Source organism: Engystomops pustulosus, unplaced genomic scaffold (assembly GCF_040894005.1).
Source record: "Engystomops pustulosus unplaced genomic scaffold, aEngPut4.maternal MAT_SCAFFOLD_118, whole genome shotgun sequence".
NCBI classification, from domain to species: Eukaryota; Metazoa; Chordata; class Amphibia; order Anura; family Leptodactylidae; genus Engystomops; species Engystomops pustulosus.
In genome coordinates, this window is record NW_027284999.1 from 37,257 (window position 1) to 52,750 (window position 15,494).

Genomic DNA, 15,494 nt, shown 5'->3' on the forward strand with positions numbered 1-15,494 from the left:
CTTCTGCCGTCTCCTCTCGTCTTTACTTCTGTTGTCTCCTATTGTCTCTGCTTCTGTCGTCTCCTCTTGTCTCCGCTTCTATCGTCTCCTCTCATCTTTACTTCTGTTGTCTCCTATTGTCTCTGCTTCTGTCCTCTCCTCTCGTCTCTGCTTCTGTTGTCTCCTCTTGTCTCCACTTCTGCCATCTCCTCTTGTCTCCACTTCTGTCGTCTCCTCTCGTCTCTGCTTCTGTCGTATCCTCTCGTCTCCATTTCTGTCATCTCCTCTTGTCTCCGCTTCTGTTGTCTCCTCTCGTCTCCACTTCTGTCCTCTACTCTTGTCTCCGCTTCTGTCGTCTCCTCTTGTCTCCGCTTCTGTCCTCTCCTCTTAGTCTCCACTTCTGTCATCTCCTCTTGTCTCCGCTTCTGTCCTCTCCTCTTGTCTCCGCTTCTGTCTCCACTTCTGTTGTCTCCTCTCGTCTCTGCTTCTGTCATCTCCTCTTGTCTCCACTTCTGTCGTCTCCTCTCGTCTCTGCTTCTGTCGTATCCTCTCATCTCCATTTCTGCCATCTCCTCTCGTCTCCACTTCTGTCCTCTACTCTTGTCTCCGCTTCTGTTGTCTCCTCTTGTCTCCGCTTCTGTCGTCTCCTCTTGTCTCCACTTCTGTCCTCTACTCTTGTCTCCGCTTCTGTTGTCTCCTCTTAGTCTCCACTTCTGTCATCTCCTCTTGTCTCCGCTTCTGTTGTGTCCTCCTCCTTCCCTCTTCACTGCTGTGTGTGGCTCTGAAGCTGATAGACACAATGGTATAATCCCATCACACAGCTTCAATGCCAGGTGTCAGATGTGCCATCCATCTCTTCATGCCTCCACTTATTCGACCATCTATCTATTGAATCCTTGCTACCACCTAATGGATGCAAAGTGTAATAGAAAATATCATTTATTTATAGAGAAAGAAATAGTGATGGACACAAGTCAGTCACGATTGAAGAACCAACAAGTGACTGCCAGCTGCCTGCAGGGGATTCTAGAAGAGGCGAGGAAGAGGATGATGGGCAGGTGGGATATAGATATGCAAGTCCCCAAGTTATCTGCTTTCATCTATCTACCTGTCTATCTTCTTCTCCCCCTTATTTAGGATGATAATTGGGGTGAGACAACAACAGCAGTGACTTCTGAGCGCAGTGCCTCCCTGGAGGAGTTGGTTCCCAGACGGGGGTCTCCAGACCCCAAGGCCAGTAGGCCCACTGGGTGGACTTTGCTGGGCTTCTACATACTCTGTGTCCTGTGTGTCCTCACAGTCCTCACTCCACCACTGTTCCTCATGTTGCCCCAGGTGCTTTGGGGGTCAACGTTGGAGCCATGTGGGGTTATCTGCGAGGGGCTTTACATCTCAGTGGCTTTTAAGCTGCTCTTCCTCATGCTGGGGTCTTGGGCTGTCTTCTTCCGGAGGCCTCGGTGTGTCCTGCCGCGTCTGGTGGAGTTCCGCGCCCTCCTTCTTCTGCTCCTTGGACTCTTGCTGCTCTCCTATTGGCTGTTCTATGTGGTGCGGATCCTAGGGCAACAGGAAAGGAACCTCTTGGGTGTGGTCCAGTACACGGCCTCTCTAGTGGACACGTTCATCTTCATCCATTACCTGGCTGTCATCCTGCTCGAGCTCAGACATCTGCAGGCCTTCTACATCCTCCGAGTAGTGCGAAGCGGTGATGGAGAGTCCCGGTGCTACACGATAGGGAGACTCAGGTGAGTACAAGAACATCGACCACATTTGTTCCATTCCAAGGGATGTGGCATGCACAGGGCGCCAAAAAAAGTATGCTCTGCTATACCCCCTAATGCAACTCCTCAACATGTGATGTTAATTTTATCCCCATTTCTGTGCCCCCACTTGTAATACCCCTCAGATATAATGCCTCCATTACTTTTGGGCACTCATGTAGTGATCCCTTTTATTTAAGCCCTATTGTATTGTGGCCCCTTTCCTCCTTCTAACATTGTGGTTCAATTTCCTTCCCCAACTCTTACTGTAACCTCTAAACCCCTCCCACATTAAATTGCACCCTCTTATGCCTCAATTGCAGTTCTATCCCCTCATAATGTGGCCCCAATTGTCCCCGATCATATTGTGCCCACTCATATTGTCCCCCCTCATATTGTGACCTATAATCTCCCTGTCATATTGTGGCCTCTCATCTTCCCCTTCATATTGTATCCCCTTTCATCTCCTCTTCATATTGTGGTCCCTCTTCTCCTCCTCATCTTGTGGTCCTTCATCTCCTCCTCATATTGTGGTCCCTCATCTCCTCCTCATATTGTATCCCCTCTCATCTCCTCCTCATATTGTGGCCCCTCTCATCTCCTCCTCATATTGTGACTTCTCATCTCCTCATATTGTGACCTCTCATCCCCTCCTCATATTGTGAGTTCTCATCTCCTCCTCATATTGTGGCCTCTCATCCCCTCCTCATATTGTGGCCTCTCATCTCCTCCTCATATTGTGGCTTCTCATCTCCCCCTCATATTGTTTCCCCTCTCATCTCCCCCTCATATTGTGGCCTCTCATCTCCCCCTCATATTGTGGCTTCTCATCTCCCCCTCATATTGTTTCCCCTCTCATCTCCCCCTCATATTGTGGCCTCTCATCTCCTCCTCATATTGTGTTCTCTCATCTCCTCCTCACATTGTGTCCTCTCATCTCCCCCTCATATTGTGGCACCTCTCATCTCCCCCTCATATTGTGACCTCTCATTTCCCCCTCATATTGTGGCCTCTCATCTCCCCCTCATATTGTAACCCCTCTCATCTCCCCCTCATATTGTGTCCACTCATCTCCTCCTCATATTGTGACCTCTCATCTCCTCCTCATATTGTAACCCCTCTCATCTCCCCCTCATATTGTGTCCACTCATCTCCTCCTCATATTGTGACCTCTCATCTCCCCCTCATATTGTGGCCTCTCATCTCCCCCTCATATTGTAACCCCTCTCATCTCCCCCTCATATTGTGTCCACTCATCTCCTCCTCATATTGTGACCTCTCATCTCCCCCTCATATTGTGGCCTCTCATCTCCTCCTCATATTGTGACCCCCTCTCATCTCCCCCTCATATTGTGACCTCTCATCTCCTCCTCATATTGTGTCCTCTCATCTCCCCCTCATATTGTGTCCTCTCATCTCCCCCAAATATTGTGGCCTCTCATCTCCCCATCATATTGTGACCTCTCATCTCCCCCTCATATTGTGACCTCTCATCTCCTCCTCATATTGTAGCCTCTCATCTCCCCCTCATATTGTGACCTCTCATCCCCTCCTCATATTGTGGTCCCTCATCTCCCCCTCATATTGTGGCCTCTCATCTCCCCCTCATATTGTGACTTCTCATCTCCCCCTCATATTGTGACCTCTCATCTCCCCCTCATATTGTGGCACCTCTCATCTCCTCCTCATAATGTGGCCTCTCATCTCCTCCTCATATTGTGGCCTCTCATCTCCCCATCATATTGTGTCCTCACATCTCCTCCTCATATTGTGACCTCTCATCTCCTCCTCATATTGTGACCTCTCATCTCCTCCTCATATTGTGTCCTCTCATCTCCCCCTCATATTGTGTCCTCTCATCTCCCCCTCATATTGTGGCCTCTCATCTCCTCCTCACATTGTGTCCTCTCATCTCCCCCTCATATTGTGGCCTCTCATCTCCTCCTCATATTGTGGCCTCTCATCTCCCCCTCATATTGTGGCCTCTCATCTCCCCCTCATATTGTGGCCTCTCATCTCCCCCTCATATTGTGGCCTCTCATCTCCCCCTCATATTGTGGCCTCTCATCTCCTCCTCATATTATGGCCTCTCATCTCCCCCTCATATTGTGTCCTCTCATCTCCCCCTCATATTGTGGCCTCTCATCTCCTCCTCACATTGTGTCCTCTCATCTCCCCCTCATATTGTGGCCTCTCATCTCCTCCTCATATTGTGGCCTCTCATCTCCCCCTCATATTGTGGCCTCTCATCTCCCCCTCATATTGTGGCCTCTCATCTCCTCCTCATATTGTGGCCTCTCATCTCCCCCTCATATTGTGGCCTCTCATCTCCTCCTCATAGTGTGGCCTCTCATCTCCCCCTCATATTGTGGCCTCTCATCTCCTCCTCATATTGTATCCCCTCTCATCTCCTCCTCATATTGTGTCCTCTCATCTCCCCCTCATATTGTGGCCTCTCATCTCCTCCGCATATTGTGTCCTCTCTTCTCCTCCTCATATTGTATCCCCTCTCATCTCCTCCTCATATTGTGGCCTCTCATCTCCCTCTCATATTGTATCCCCTCTCATCTCCTCCTCATATTGTGGTCCCTCATCTCCCCCTCATATTGTGGCCTCTCATCTCCCACTCATATTGTGGCCTCTCATCTCCCCCTCATATTGTGTTCTCTCATCTCCCCCTCATATTGTGACTTCTCATCTCCCCCTCATATTGTGGCCTCTCATCTCCTCCTCATATTGTGGCCTCTCATCTCCCCCTCATATTGTGGCACCTCTCATCTCCTCCTCATATTATGGCCTCTCATCTCCTCCTCATATTGTGGCCTCTCATCTCCTCCTCATATTGTGGCCTCTCATCTCCCCCTCATATTGTATCCCCTCTCATCTCCCACTCATATTGTATCCCCTCTCATCTCCCCCTCATATTGTGTTCTCTCATCTCCCCCTCATATTGTGACTTCTCATCTCCCCCTCATATTGTGGCCTCTCATCTCCTCCTCATATTGTGGCCTCTCATCTCCCCCTCATATTGTGGCACCACTCATCTCCTCCTCATATTGTGGCCTCTCATCTCCTCCTCATATTGTGACCTCTCATCTCCTCCTCATATTGTGGCCTCTCATCTCCCCCTCATATTGTATCCCCTCTCATCTCCCACTCATATTGTATCCCCTCTCATCTCCCCCTCATATTGTGGCCTCTCATCTCCTCCTCATATTGTGGCCTCTCATCTCCCCCTCATATTGTGGCACCTCTCATCTCCTCCTCATATTGTGGCCTCTCATCTCCTCCTCATATTGTGACCTCTCATCTCCCCCTCATATTGTGACCTCTCATCTCCCCCTCATATTGTGTCCACTCATCTCCTCCTCATATTGTGACCTCTCATCTCCTCCTCATATTGTGACCCCCTCTCATCTCCCCCTCATATTGTGGCCTCTCATCTCCTCCTCATATTGTGACCCCCTCTCATCTCCCCCTCATATTGTGGCCTCTCATCTCCTCCTCATATTGTGGCCTCTCATCTCCTCCTCATATTGTGTCCTCTCATCTCCCCCTCATATTGTGGCCTCTCATCTCCTCCTCATATTGTGTCCTCTCATCTCCCTCTCATATTGTGTCCTCTCATCTCCTCCTCATATTGTGGCCTCTCATCTCCCCCTCATATTGTATCCCCTCTCATCTCCCACTCATATTGTATCCCCTCTCATCTCCCCCTCATATTGTGGCCTCTCATCTCCCCCTCATATTGTGGTCTCTCATCTCCCCATCATATTGTGGCCTCTCATCTCCCCCTCATATTGTGCCCCCTCATCTCCCCCTCATATTGTGGCCTCTCATCTCCTCCTCATATTGTGACCTCTCATCTCCCCCTCATATTGTTGTCCCTCATCTCCCCATCATATTGTGGTCACTCATCTCCCCCTCATATTGTGACCTCTCATCTCCTCCTCATATTGTGGCCCCCTCTCATCTCCCCCTCATATTGTGTCCTCTCATCTCCTCCTCATATTGTGGCCTCTCATCTCCCCCTCATATTGTGTCCTCTCATCTCCTCCTCATATTGTGACCTCTCATCTCCCCCTCATATTGTGTCCTCTCATCTCCTCATATTGTGGCCCCCTCTCATCTCCCCCTCATATTGTGACCTCTCATCTCCCCCTCATATTGTGTCCTCTCATCTCCTCCTCATATTGTGGCCCCTCTCATCTCCTCCTCATATTGTGGCCTCTCATCTCCTTCTCATATTGTGACCTCTCATCTCCCTCTCATATTGTGTTCTCTCATCTCCTCCTCATATTGTGGCCCCTCTCATCTCCTCCTCATATTGTGGCCTCTCATCTCCTTCTCATATTGTGACCTCTCATCTCCCTCTCATATTGTGGCCTCTCATCTCCTCCTCATATTGTGGCCCCTCTCATCTCCTCCTCATATTGTGGCCTCTCATCTCCCCCTAATATTGTGGCCTCTCATCTCCTCCTCATATTGTGACCTCTCATCTCCCCCTCATATTGTGACTTCTCATCTCCCCCTCATATTGTGGCCTCTCATCTCCTCCTCATATTGTATCCCCTCTCATCTCCTCCTCATATTGTGGCCCCTCTCATCTCCCCCTCATATTGTGGCCTCTCATCTCCTCCTCATATTGTGGCCCCTCTCATCTCCCCCTCATATTGTGTCCTCTCATCTCCCCCTCATATTGTGGCCTTTCATCTTCCCCTCATATTGTGGCACCTCTCATCTCCCCCTCATATTGTGGCCTCTCATCTCCCCCTCATATTGTGTCCACTCATCTCCTCCTCATATTGTGGCCTCTTATCTCCCCCTCATATTGTGGCCTCTCATCTCCCCATCATATTGTGACCTCTCATCTCCTCCTCATATTGTGGCCTTTCATCTCCTCCTTATATTGTGTCCTCTCATCTCCTCCTCATATTGTGGCCTCTCATCTCCTCCTCATATTGTGACCTCTCATCTCCACCTCATATTGTGACCTCTCATCTCCTCCTCATATTGTGACCTCTCATCTCCCCCTCATATTGTGGCCTCTCATCTCCCCCTCATATTGTGTCCTCTCATCTCCTCCTCATATTGTGACCTCTCATCTCCTCCTCATATTGTGACCTCTCATCTCCTCCTCTTATTGTGGCCTCTCATCTCCTCCTCATATTGTGGCCTCTCATCTCCTCCTCATATTGTGGCCCCTCTCATCTCCTCCTCATATTGTGGCCTCTCATCTCCTCCTCATATTGTGGCCTCTCACCCCCTCCCCTCATATTGTGACCTCTCATCTCCCCCTCATATTGTGACCTCTCATCTCCCCCTCATATTGTGGCCTCTCATCTCCCCCTCATATGGTGGCCCCTCTCATCTCCTCCTCATATTGTGGTCCCTCATCTCCCCCTCATATTGTGACCTCTCATCTCCTCCTCATATTGTGACCTCTCATCTCCTCCTCATATTGTGACCTCTCATCTCCCCCTCATATTGTGGCCTCTCATCTCCCCCTCATATTGTGGCCCCTCTCATCTCCCCCTCATATTGTGGCCTCTCATCTCCCCATCATATTGTGGCCTCTCACCTCTTCCTCATATTGTGACCTCTCATCTCCTCCTCATATTGTGACCTCTCATCTCCCCCTCATATTGTGGCCTCTCATCTCCCCCTCATATTGTGGTCCCTCATCTCCCCCTCATATTGTGACCTCTCATCTCCTCCTCATATTGTGGCCTCTCACCTTTCCCTCATATTGTGACCTCTCATCTCCCCCTCATATTGTGACCTCCTCTCATCTCCTCCCCATATTGTGGCCTCCTCTCATCTCCCCCTCATATTGTGGCCTCCTCTCATCTCCCCCTCATATTGTGGCCTCCTCTCATCTCCCCCTCCTCACATGTATATATTGTGTGTATTTTGCATGTGCTCAGTCTACAGAGATCTGCTTTGTTCGTGTTAGAGAATTACTACAGAGACTTCCCGGCTCTGACACTGACACCTAAGACCAAGAAAACCTCAAAGCATGAACGAGACCTCAAAGATCCAGGTAAGAGAATGGGAGTGAGTGCATCGCTGTCTGGGACCCCCGGGTGTCTGTACTGCCAGATCCGCCAGGACCCATCACATGCATTAACCAGATTTATGAACATTCACTCCAGAGAACTGTCTGAAACTGACTATGATTTCCTGCTGCTGCCCCCTGCTACTACCTTCTGCTGTCCCCTGCTACTACCTTCTGCTGCCCCCTGCTACTACCTTCTGCTGCCCCCTGCTGCTCCCTGCTACTTCCTGCTGCTGCCCCCTGCTACTACCTTCTGCTGCACCCTACTACTACCTTCTGCTGCCCCTGCTACCTGCTGCTGCTCTCTGCTACTACCTGCTTCTACCCCCTGCTACTTCCTTCGGCTGCCCCCTGCTACTACCTGTGGCTGCCCCCTGCTACTACCTTTGGCAGCCCCCTGTTACTACCTGCTGCTGCCCCCTGCTACTTACTGCTGTCCACTGGTACCTGAATGGTCCAGGAGAAAAAGGATGAGGTTGGAATATGATGGAAGATTCCCCTGGGGCACCCCTGGTGTATGTGTCGTGATAGATCTCAGGGAAGATGGTGAAGGGGAAGCCAGTGATGGTAGTGGCAGCCAGGGATGACCCGTGGAGGTAGAGGTTATGAACATAAATCTGACAGCCTCTTTAGGGAACACACTCCAGGGCAGAAGCTGGTAGCAGGCTGAGGTAGAAGGTCCTTCCTGCAGGGTCCACCAGAAAGCTGTTGGCTGGGTTTGCAGTTAAATCTTCTTTAACCCCTAGGCACACCAGGACGTTATAGTACGTCCCTGCAGGTAGATACTTCCGGCACCTGGACGTGCTATAGCGTCCCATTTCAGGCACTGACTCATGTATGGAGCCAGCTCCAGATGCAGCGGCTGTGCTAACACCCAAGATTAGAGCCGACTCTGATTGCGAGTGTTAACCCCTTACACTCTGTGGTCAAGCATGACTGCGGAATTGAAGGGTCTTCCCCTTATGGATCAAATCCCTGTGCCGCTTACCAGGGGATCCGATCCACTTCTGGGCCCCGAGGTCTGCCAAGTGCCAGATGTTCTGTGCAGTCAGACGCCTTCTGGGTCTGACTGTAAACTGTCTGCGCATGCGTCTGCACTGCCAGACATTGTACACGGCTCTACAGTGAATAAGTATTGTACAGCAGTGTATTGGACCAGCAATCAGAGCATCAGAGAATCCGAGCATCAGAGAATCCGAGCATCAGAGCATCAGAGAATCAGGGCACTAGAGAATCAGAGCATCAGAGAATCCGAGCATCAGAGAATCCGAGCATCAGAGAATCAGAGCATCAGAGAATCCGAGCATCAGAGAATCCGAGCATCAGAGAATCAGAGCATCAGAGCATCAGAGAATCAGGGCACTAGAGAATCAGAGCATCAGAGCATCAGTGAATCAGAGCATCAGAGAATCCGAGCATCAGAGAATCAGAGCATCAGAGAATCACAGAATCAGAGCATTAGAGCATCAGAGCATCAGAGCATCAGAGCATCAGAGAATCAGGGCACTAGAGAATCAGAGCATCAGAGCATCAGTGAATCAGAGCATCAGAGAATCCGAGCATCAGAGAATCAGAGCATCAGAGAATCACAGAATCAGAGCATTAGAGCATCAGAGCATCAGAGCATCAGAGAATCAGAGAATCAGAGAATCAGAGAAACAGAGCATCAGAGAATCAGAGCATCAGAGCATCAGAGAATCAGAGCATCAGAGCATCAGAGAATCAGAGCATCAGAGCATCAGAGAATCACAGAATCAGAGCATCAGAGCAGCAGAGAATCAGAGCATCAGAGAATCAGAGAATCAGAGCATCAGAGCATCAGAGCATCAGAGCATCAGAGCATCAGAGCATCAGAGAATCAGAGCATCAGAGAATCAGAGCATCAGAGCATCAGAGAAACAGAGCATCAGAGCATCAGAGAATCAGAGCATCAGAGCATCAGAGAATCAGAGCATCAGAGCATCAGAGCATCAGAGCATCAGAGAATCAGAGCATCAGAGCATCAGAGAATCACAGAATCAGAGCATCAGAGCAGCAGAGAATCAGAGCATCAGAGAATCAGAGAATCAGAGCATCAGAGCATCAGAGCATCAGAGCATCAGAGAATCAGAGCATCAGAGCATCAGAGAATCAGAGCATCAGAGAATCAGAGCATCAGAGCATCAGAGCATCAGAGAATCAGAGAATCAGAGCATCAGAGCATCAGAGCATCAGAGCATCAGAGAATCAGAGCATCAGAGCATCAGAGAATCAGAGCATCAGAGAATCAGAGCATCAGAGAAACAGAGCATCAGAGAATCAGAGAAACAGAGCATCAGAGAATCAGAGCATCAGAGCATCAGAGAATCAGAGCATCAGAGAATCAGAGAATCAGAGCATCAGAGCATCAGAGAATCAGAGCATCAGAGAAACAGAGCATCAGAGAATCAGAGAAACAGAGCATCAGAGAAACAGAGCATCAGTGAATCAGAGCATCAGAGCATCAGAGAATCAGAGAAACAGAGCATCAGAGAAACAGAGCATCAGAGCATCAGAGAAACAGAGCATCAGTAAATCAGAGCATCAGAGCATCAGAGAATCAGAGCATCAGAGCATCAGAGAATCAGAGAATCAGAGCATCAGAGAAACAGAGCATCAGAGAAACAGAGCATCAGAGAATCAGAGAAACAGAGCATCAGTGAATCAGAGCATCAGAGAATCAGAGAAACAGAGCATCAGAGCATCAGAGCATCAGAGAATCAGAGAAACAGAGCATCAGTGAATCAGAGCATCAGAGCATCAGTGAATCAGAGAAACAGAGCATCAGAGAAACAGAGCATCAGTGAATCAGAGCATCAGAGAATCAGAGAAACAGAGCATCAGAGAATCAGAGCATCAGAGAAACAGAGCATCAGAGCATCAGAGAATCAGAGAAACAGAGCATCAGTGAATCAGAGCATCAGTGAATCAGAGCATCAGAGAATCAGAGAAACAGAGCATCAGTGAATCAGAGCATCAGAGCATCAGTGAATCAGAGAAACAGAGCATCAGAGAAACAGAGCATCAGTGAATCAGAGCATCAGAGCATCAGAGAATCAGAGAAACAGAGCATCAGAGAATCAGAGCATCAGAGAAACAGAGCATCAGAGCATCAGAGAATCAGAGAAACAGAGCATCAGAGAATCAGAGCATCAGAGAATCAGAGCATCAGAGAAACAGAGCATCAGAGAAACAGAGCATCAGAGAAACAGAGCATCAGAGCACCAGTGAATCAGAGCATCAGAGAATCAGAGCATCAGAGCATCAGAGAATCAGAGCATCAGAGAAACAGAGCATCAGAGAAACAGAGCATCAGTGAATCAGAGCATCAGAGCATCAGAGAATCAGAGCATCAGAGCATCAGAGAATCAGAGAAACAGAGCATCAGAGAAACAGAGCATCAGTGAAGCAGAGCATCAGAGCATCAGAGCATCAGAGAACTAGAGCACCAGAGCATCAGAGAATCAGAGCATTAGAGCATCAGAGCACCAGTGAATCAGAGAATCAGAGCACCAGAGCATCAGAGAATCAGAGCATCAGAGAAACAGAGCATCAGAGCACCAGAGCATCAGAGAATCAGAGCATCAGAGCATCAGAGAAACAGAGCATCAGAGAAACAGAGCATCAGAGAAACAGAGCATCAGAGAAACAGAGCATCAGAGAAACAGAGCATCAGAGAATCAGAGCACCAGAGAATCAGAGAAACAGAGCATCAGAGAAACAGAGCATCAGAGCATCAGAGCATCAGTGAATCAGAGCATCAGTGAATCAGAGCATCAGAGCATCAGAGAATCAGAGAAACAGAGCATCAGAGAAACAGAGCATCAGAGAAACAGAGCATCAGTGAATCAGAGCATCAGAGCATCAGAGAATCAGAGAATCAGAGCATCAGAGAAACAGAGCATCAGAGAAACAGAGCATCAGAGAAACAGAGCATCAGAGAAACAGAGCATCAGAGAATCAGAGCATCAGAGAATCAGAGAACCAGAGCATCAGAGCATCAGAGAATCAGAGAATCAGAGCATCAGAGCATCAGAGAATCAGAGAATCAGAGAAACAGAGCATCAGTGAATCAGAGCATCAGAGCATCAGTGAATCAGAGAAACAGAGCATCAGAGAAACAGAGCATCAGTGAATCAGAGCATCAGAGCATCAGAGAATCAGAGAAACAGAGCATCAGTGAATCAGAGCATCAGAGAAACAGAGCATCAGAGCATCAGAGAATCAGAGAAACAGAGCATCAGAGCATCAGAGCATCAGAGAATCAGAGCATCAGAGAAACAGAGCATCAGAGAAACAGAGCATCAGAGAAACAGAGCATCAGAGAAACAGAGCATCAGAGCACCAGTGAATCAGAGCATCAGAGAATCAGAGCATCAGAGCATCAGAGAATCAGAGCATCAGAGAAACAGAGCATCAGAGAAACAGAGCATCAGTGAATCAGAGCATCAGAGCATCAGAGAATCAGAGCATCAGAGCATCAGAGAAACAGAGCATCAGAGAAACAGAGCATCAGTGAAGCAGAGCATCAGAGCATCAGAGCATCAGAGAACTAGAGCACTAGAGCATCAGAGAATCAGAGCATTAGAGCATCAGAGCACCAGTGAATCAGAGAATCAGAGCACCAGAGCATCAGAGAATCAGAGCATCAGAGAAACAGAGCATCAGAGCACCAGAGCATCAGAGAATCAGAGCATCAGAGCATCAGAGAAACAGAGCATCAGAGAAACAGAGCATCAGAGAAACAGAGCATCAGAGAATCAGAGCACCAGAGAATCAGAGAAACAGAGCATCAGAGAAACAGAGCATCAGAGAAACAGAGCATCAGTGAATCAGAGCATCAGAGCATCAGAGAATCAGAGAATCAGAGCATCAGAGAAACAGAGCATCAGAGAAACAGAGCATCAGAGAAACAGAGCATCAGAGAAACAGAGCATCAGAGAATCAGAGCATCAGAGAAACAGAGCATCAGAGAAACAGAGCATCAGAGAAACAGAGCATCAGAGAATCAGAGCATCAGAGAATCAGAGAACCAGAGCATCAGAGCATCAGAGAATCAGAGAATCAGAGCATCAGAGCATCAGAGAATCAGAGAATCAGAGCATCAGAGCATCAGAGAATCAGAGAATCAGAGAATCAGAGCATCAGAGCATCAGAGCATCAGAGAATCAGAGCATCAGAGCATCAGAGCATCAGAGAATCAGAGCATCAGAGCATCAGAGCATCAGAGAATCAGAGCATCAGAGAAACAGAGCATCAGAGAAACAGAGCATCAGAGAATCAGAGCATCAGACCATCAGAGAATCAGAGCATCAGAGAATCAGAGAACCAGAGCATCAGAGCATCAGAGAATCAGAGAATCAGAGCATCAGAGCATCAGAGAATCAGAGAATCAGAGCATCAGAGCATCAGAGAATCAGAGCATCAGAGCATCAGAGCATCAGAGAATCAGAGCATCAGTGAATCAGAGCATCAGAGCATCAGAGAATCAGAGAATCAGAGAATCAGAGAATCAGAGAAACAGAGCATCAGAGAAACAGAGCATCAGAGAATCAGAGAAACAGAGCATCAGTGAATCAGAGCATCAGAGCATCAGAGAATCAGAGAAACAGAGCATCAGAGAAACAGAGCATCAGTGAATCAGAGCATCAGAGAAACAGAGCATCAGAGCATCAGAGAATCAGAGAAACAGAGCATCAGAGAATCAGAGCATCAGAGAAACAGAGCATCAGAGAAACAGAGCATCAGAGAAACAGAGCATCAGAGCACCAGTGAATCAGAGCATCAGAGAATCAGAGCATCAGAGCATCAGAGAATCAGAGAAACAGAGCATCAGAGAAACAGAGAATCAGAGAAAGAGAGCATCAGTGAATCAGAGCATCAGAGCATCAGAGCATCAGAGAATCAGAGAAACAGAGCATCAGAGAAACAGAGCATCAGAGCATCAGAGAAACAGAGCATCAGAGAAACAGAGCATCAGAGAATCAGAGCACCAGAGAATCAGAGAATCAGAGCACCAGAGAATCAGAGAAACAGAGCATCAGAGCATCAGAGCATCAGTGAATCAGAGCATCAGTGAATCAGAGCATCAGAGCATCAGAGAATCAGAGAAACAGAGCATCAGAGAAACAGAGCATCAGAGAAACAGAGAATCAGATCTGGGGGTGTTATGGGGTCACCGCTGGTTATTAGGGTCTGGGGATGTTATGGGGTCACTGCTGGTTATTAGGGTCTGGGGATGTTATGGGGTCACCGCTGGTTATTAGGGTCTGGGGATGTTATGGGGTCACTGCTGGTTATTAGGGTCTGGGGATGTTATGGGGTCACCGCTGGTTATTAGGGTCTGGGGATGTTATGGGGTCACCGCTGGTTATTAGGGTCTGGGGATGTTATGGGGTCACCGCTGGTTATTAGGGTCTGGGGATGTTATGGGGTCACAGCTGGTTATTAGGGTCTGGGGATGTTATGGGGTCACTGCTGGTTATTAGGGTCTGGGGATTTTATGGGGTCACCGCTGGTTATTAGGGTCTGGGGGTGTTATGGGGTCACCGCTGGTTATTAGGGTCTGGGGATGTTATGGGGTCACTGCTGGTTATTAGGGTCTGGGGATTTTATGGGGTCACCGCTGGTTATTAGGGTCTGGGGGTGTTATGGGGTCACCCCTGGTTATTAGGGTCTGGGGATGTTATGGGTTCACTGCTGGTTATTAGGGTCTGGGGATGTTATGGGGTCACCGCTGGTTATTAGGGTCTGGGGATGTTATGGGGTCACTGCTGGTTATTAGGGTCTGGGGATGTTATGGGGTCACCGCTGGTTATTAGGGTCTGGGGGTGTTATGGGGTCACTGCTGGTTATTAGGGTCTGGGGATGTTATGGGGTCACTGCTGGTTATTAGGGCCTGGGGGTGTTATGGGTCACCGCTGGTAATTAGGGTCTGGGGATGTTATGGGGTCACCGCTGGTTATTAGGGTCTGGGATGTTATGGGGTCACTGCTGGTTATTAGGGTCTGGGGATGTTATGGGGTCACTGCTGGTTATTAGGGTCTGGGGATGTTATGGGGTCACCGCTGGTTATTAGGGTCTGGGGATGTTATGGGGTCACTGCTGGTTATTAGGGTCTGGGGATGTTTTGGGGTCACTGCTGGTTATTAGGGTCTGGGGATGTTATGGGGTCACTGCTGGTTATTAGGGTCTGGGGATGTTATGGGGTCACCGCTGGTTATTAGGGTCTGGGGATGTTATGGGGTCACTGCTGGTTATTAGGGTCTGGGGATGTTATGGGGTCACTGCTGGTTATTAGGGTCTGGGGGTGTTATGGGTCACCGCTGGTAATTAGGGTCTGGGGATGTTATGGGGTTACCGCTGGTTATTAGGGTCTGGGGGTGTTATGGGGTCACCGCTGGTTATTAGGGTCTGGGGATGTTATGGGGTCACCGCTGGTTATTAGGGTCTGGGGATGTTATGGGTCACTGCTGGTTATTAGGGTCTGGGGATGTTATGGGGTCACTGCTGGTTATTAGGGTCTGGGGATGTTATGGGGTCACCGCTGGTTATTAGGGTCTGGGGGTGTTATGGGGTCACCGCTGGTTATTAGGGTCTGGGGGTGTTATGGGGTCACTGCTGGTTATTAGGGTCTGGGGATGTTATGGGGTCACTGCTGGTTATTAGGGTCTGGGGATGTT

The 15,494-nt window shown here is 48.9% G+C and overlaps 1 protein-coding gene across 1 annotated transcript in view; it reads left to right on the forward strand.

Moving 5' to 3' along the window:
• Positions 1–15,494, forward strand: part of LOC140107126 (vang-like protein 1) — a 43,750-nt gene that overhangs the window by 5,161 nt on the left and 23,095 nt on the right. Inside the window, exons 2-4 of the mRNA XM_072131675.1 lie at positions 929–1,037; positions 1,117–1,721; positions 7,664–7,779. Coding sequence (XP_071987776.1) covers positions 929–1,037; positions 1,117–1,721; positions 7,664–7,779 — 830 coding nt within the window. The remainder of the gene's footprint in view (positions 1–928; positions 1,038–1,116; positions 1,722–7,663; positions 7,780–15,494) is intronic.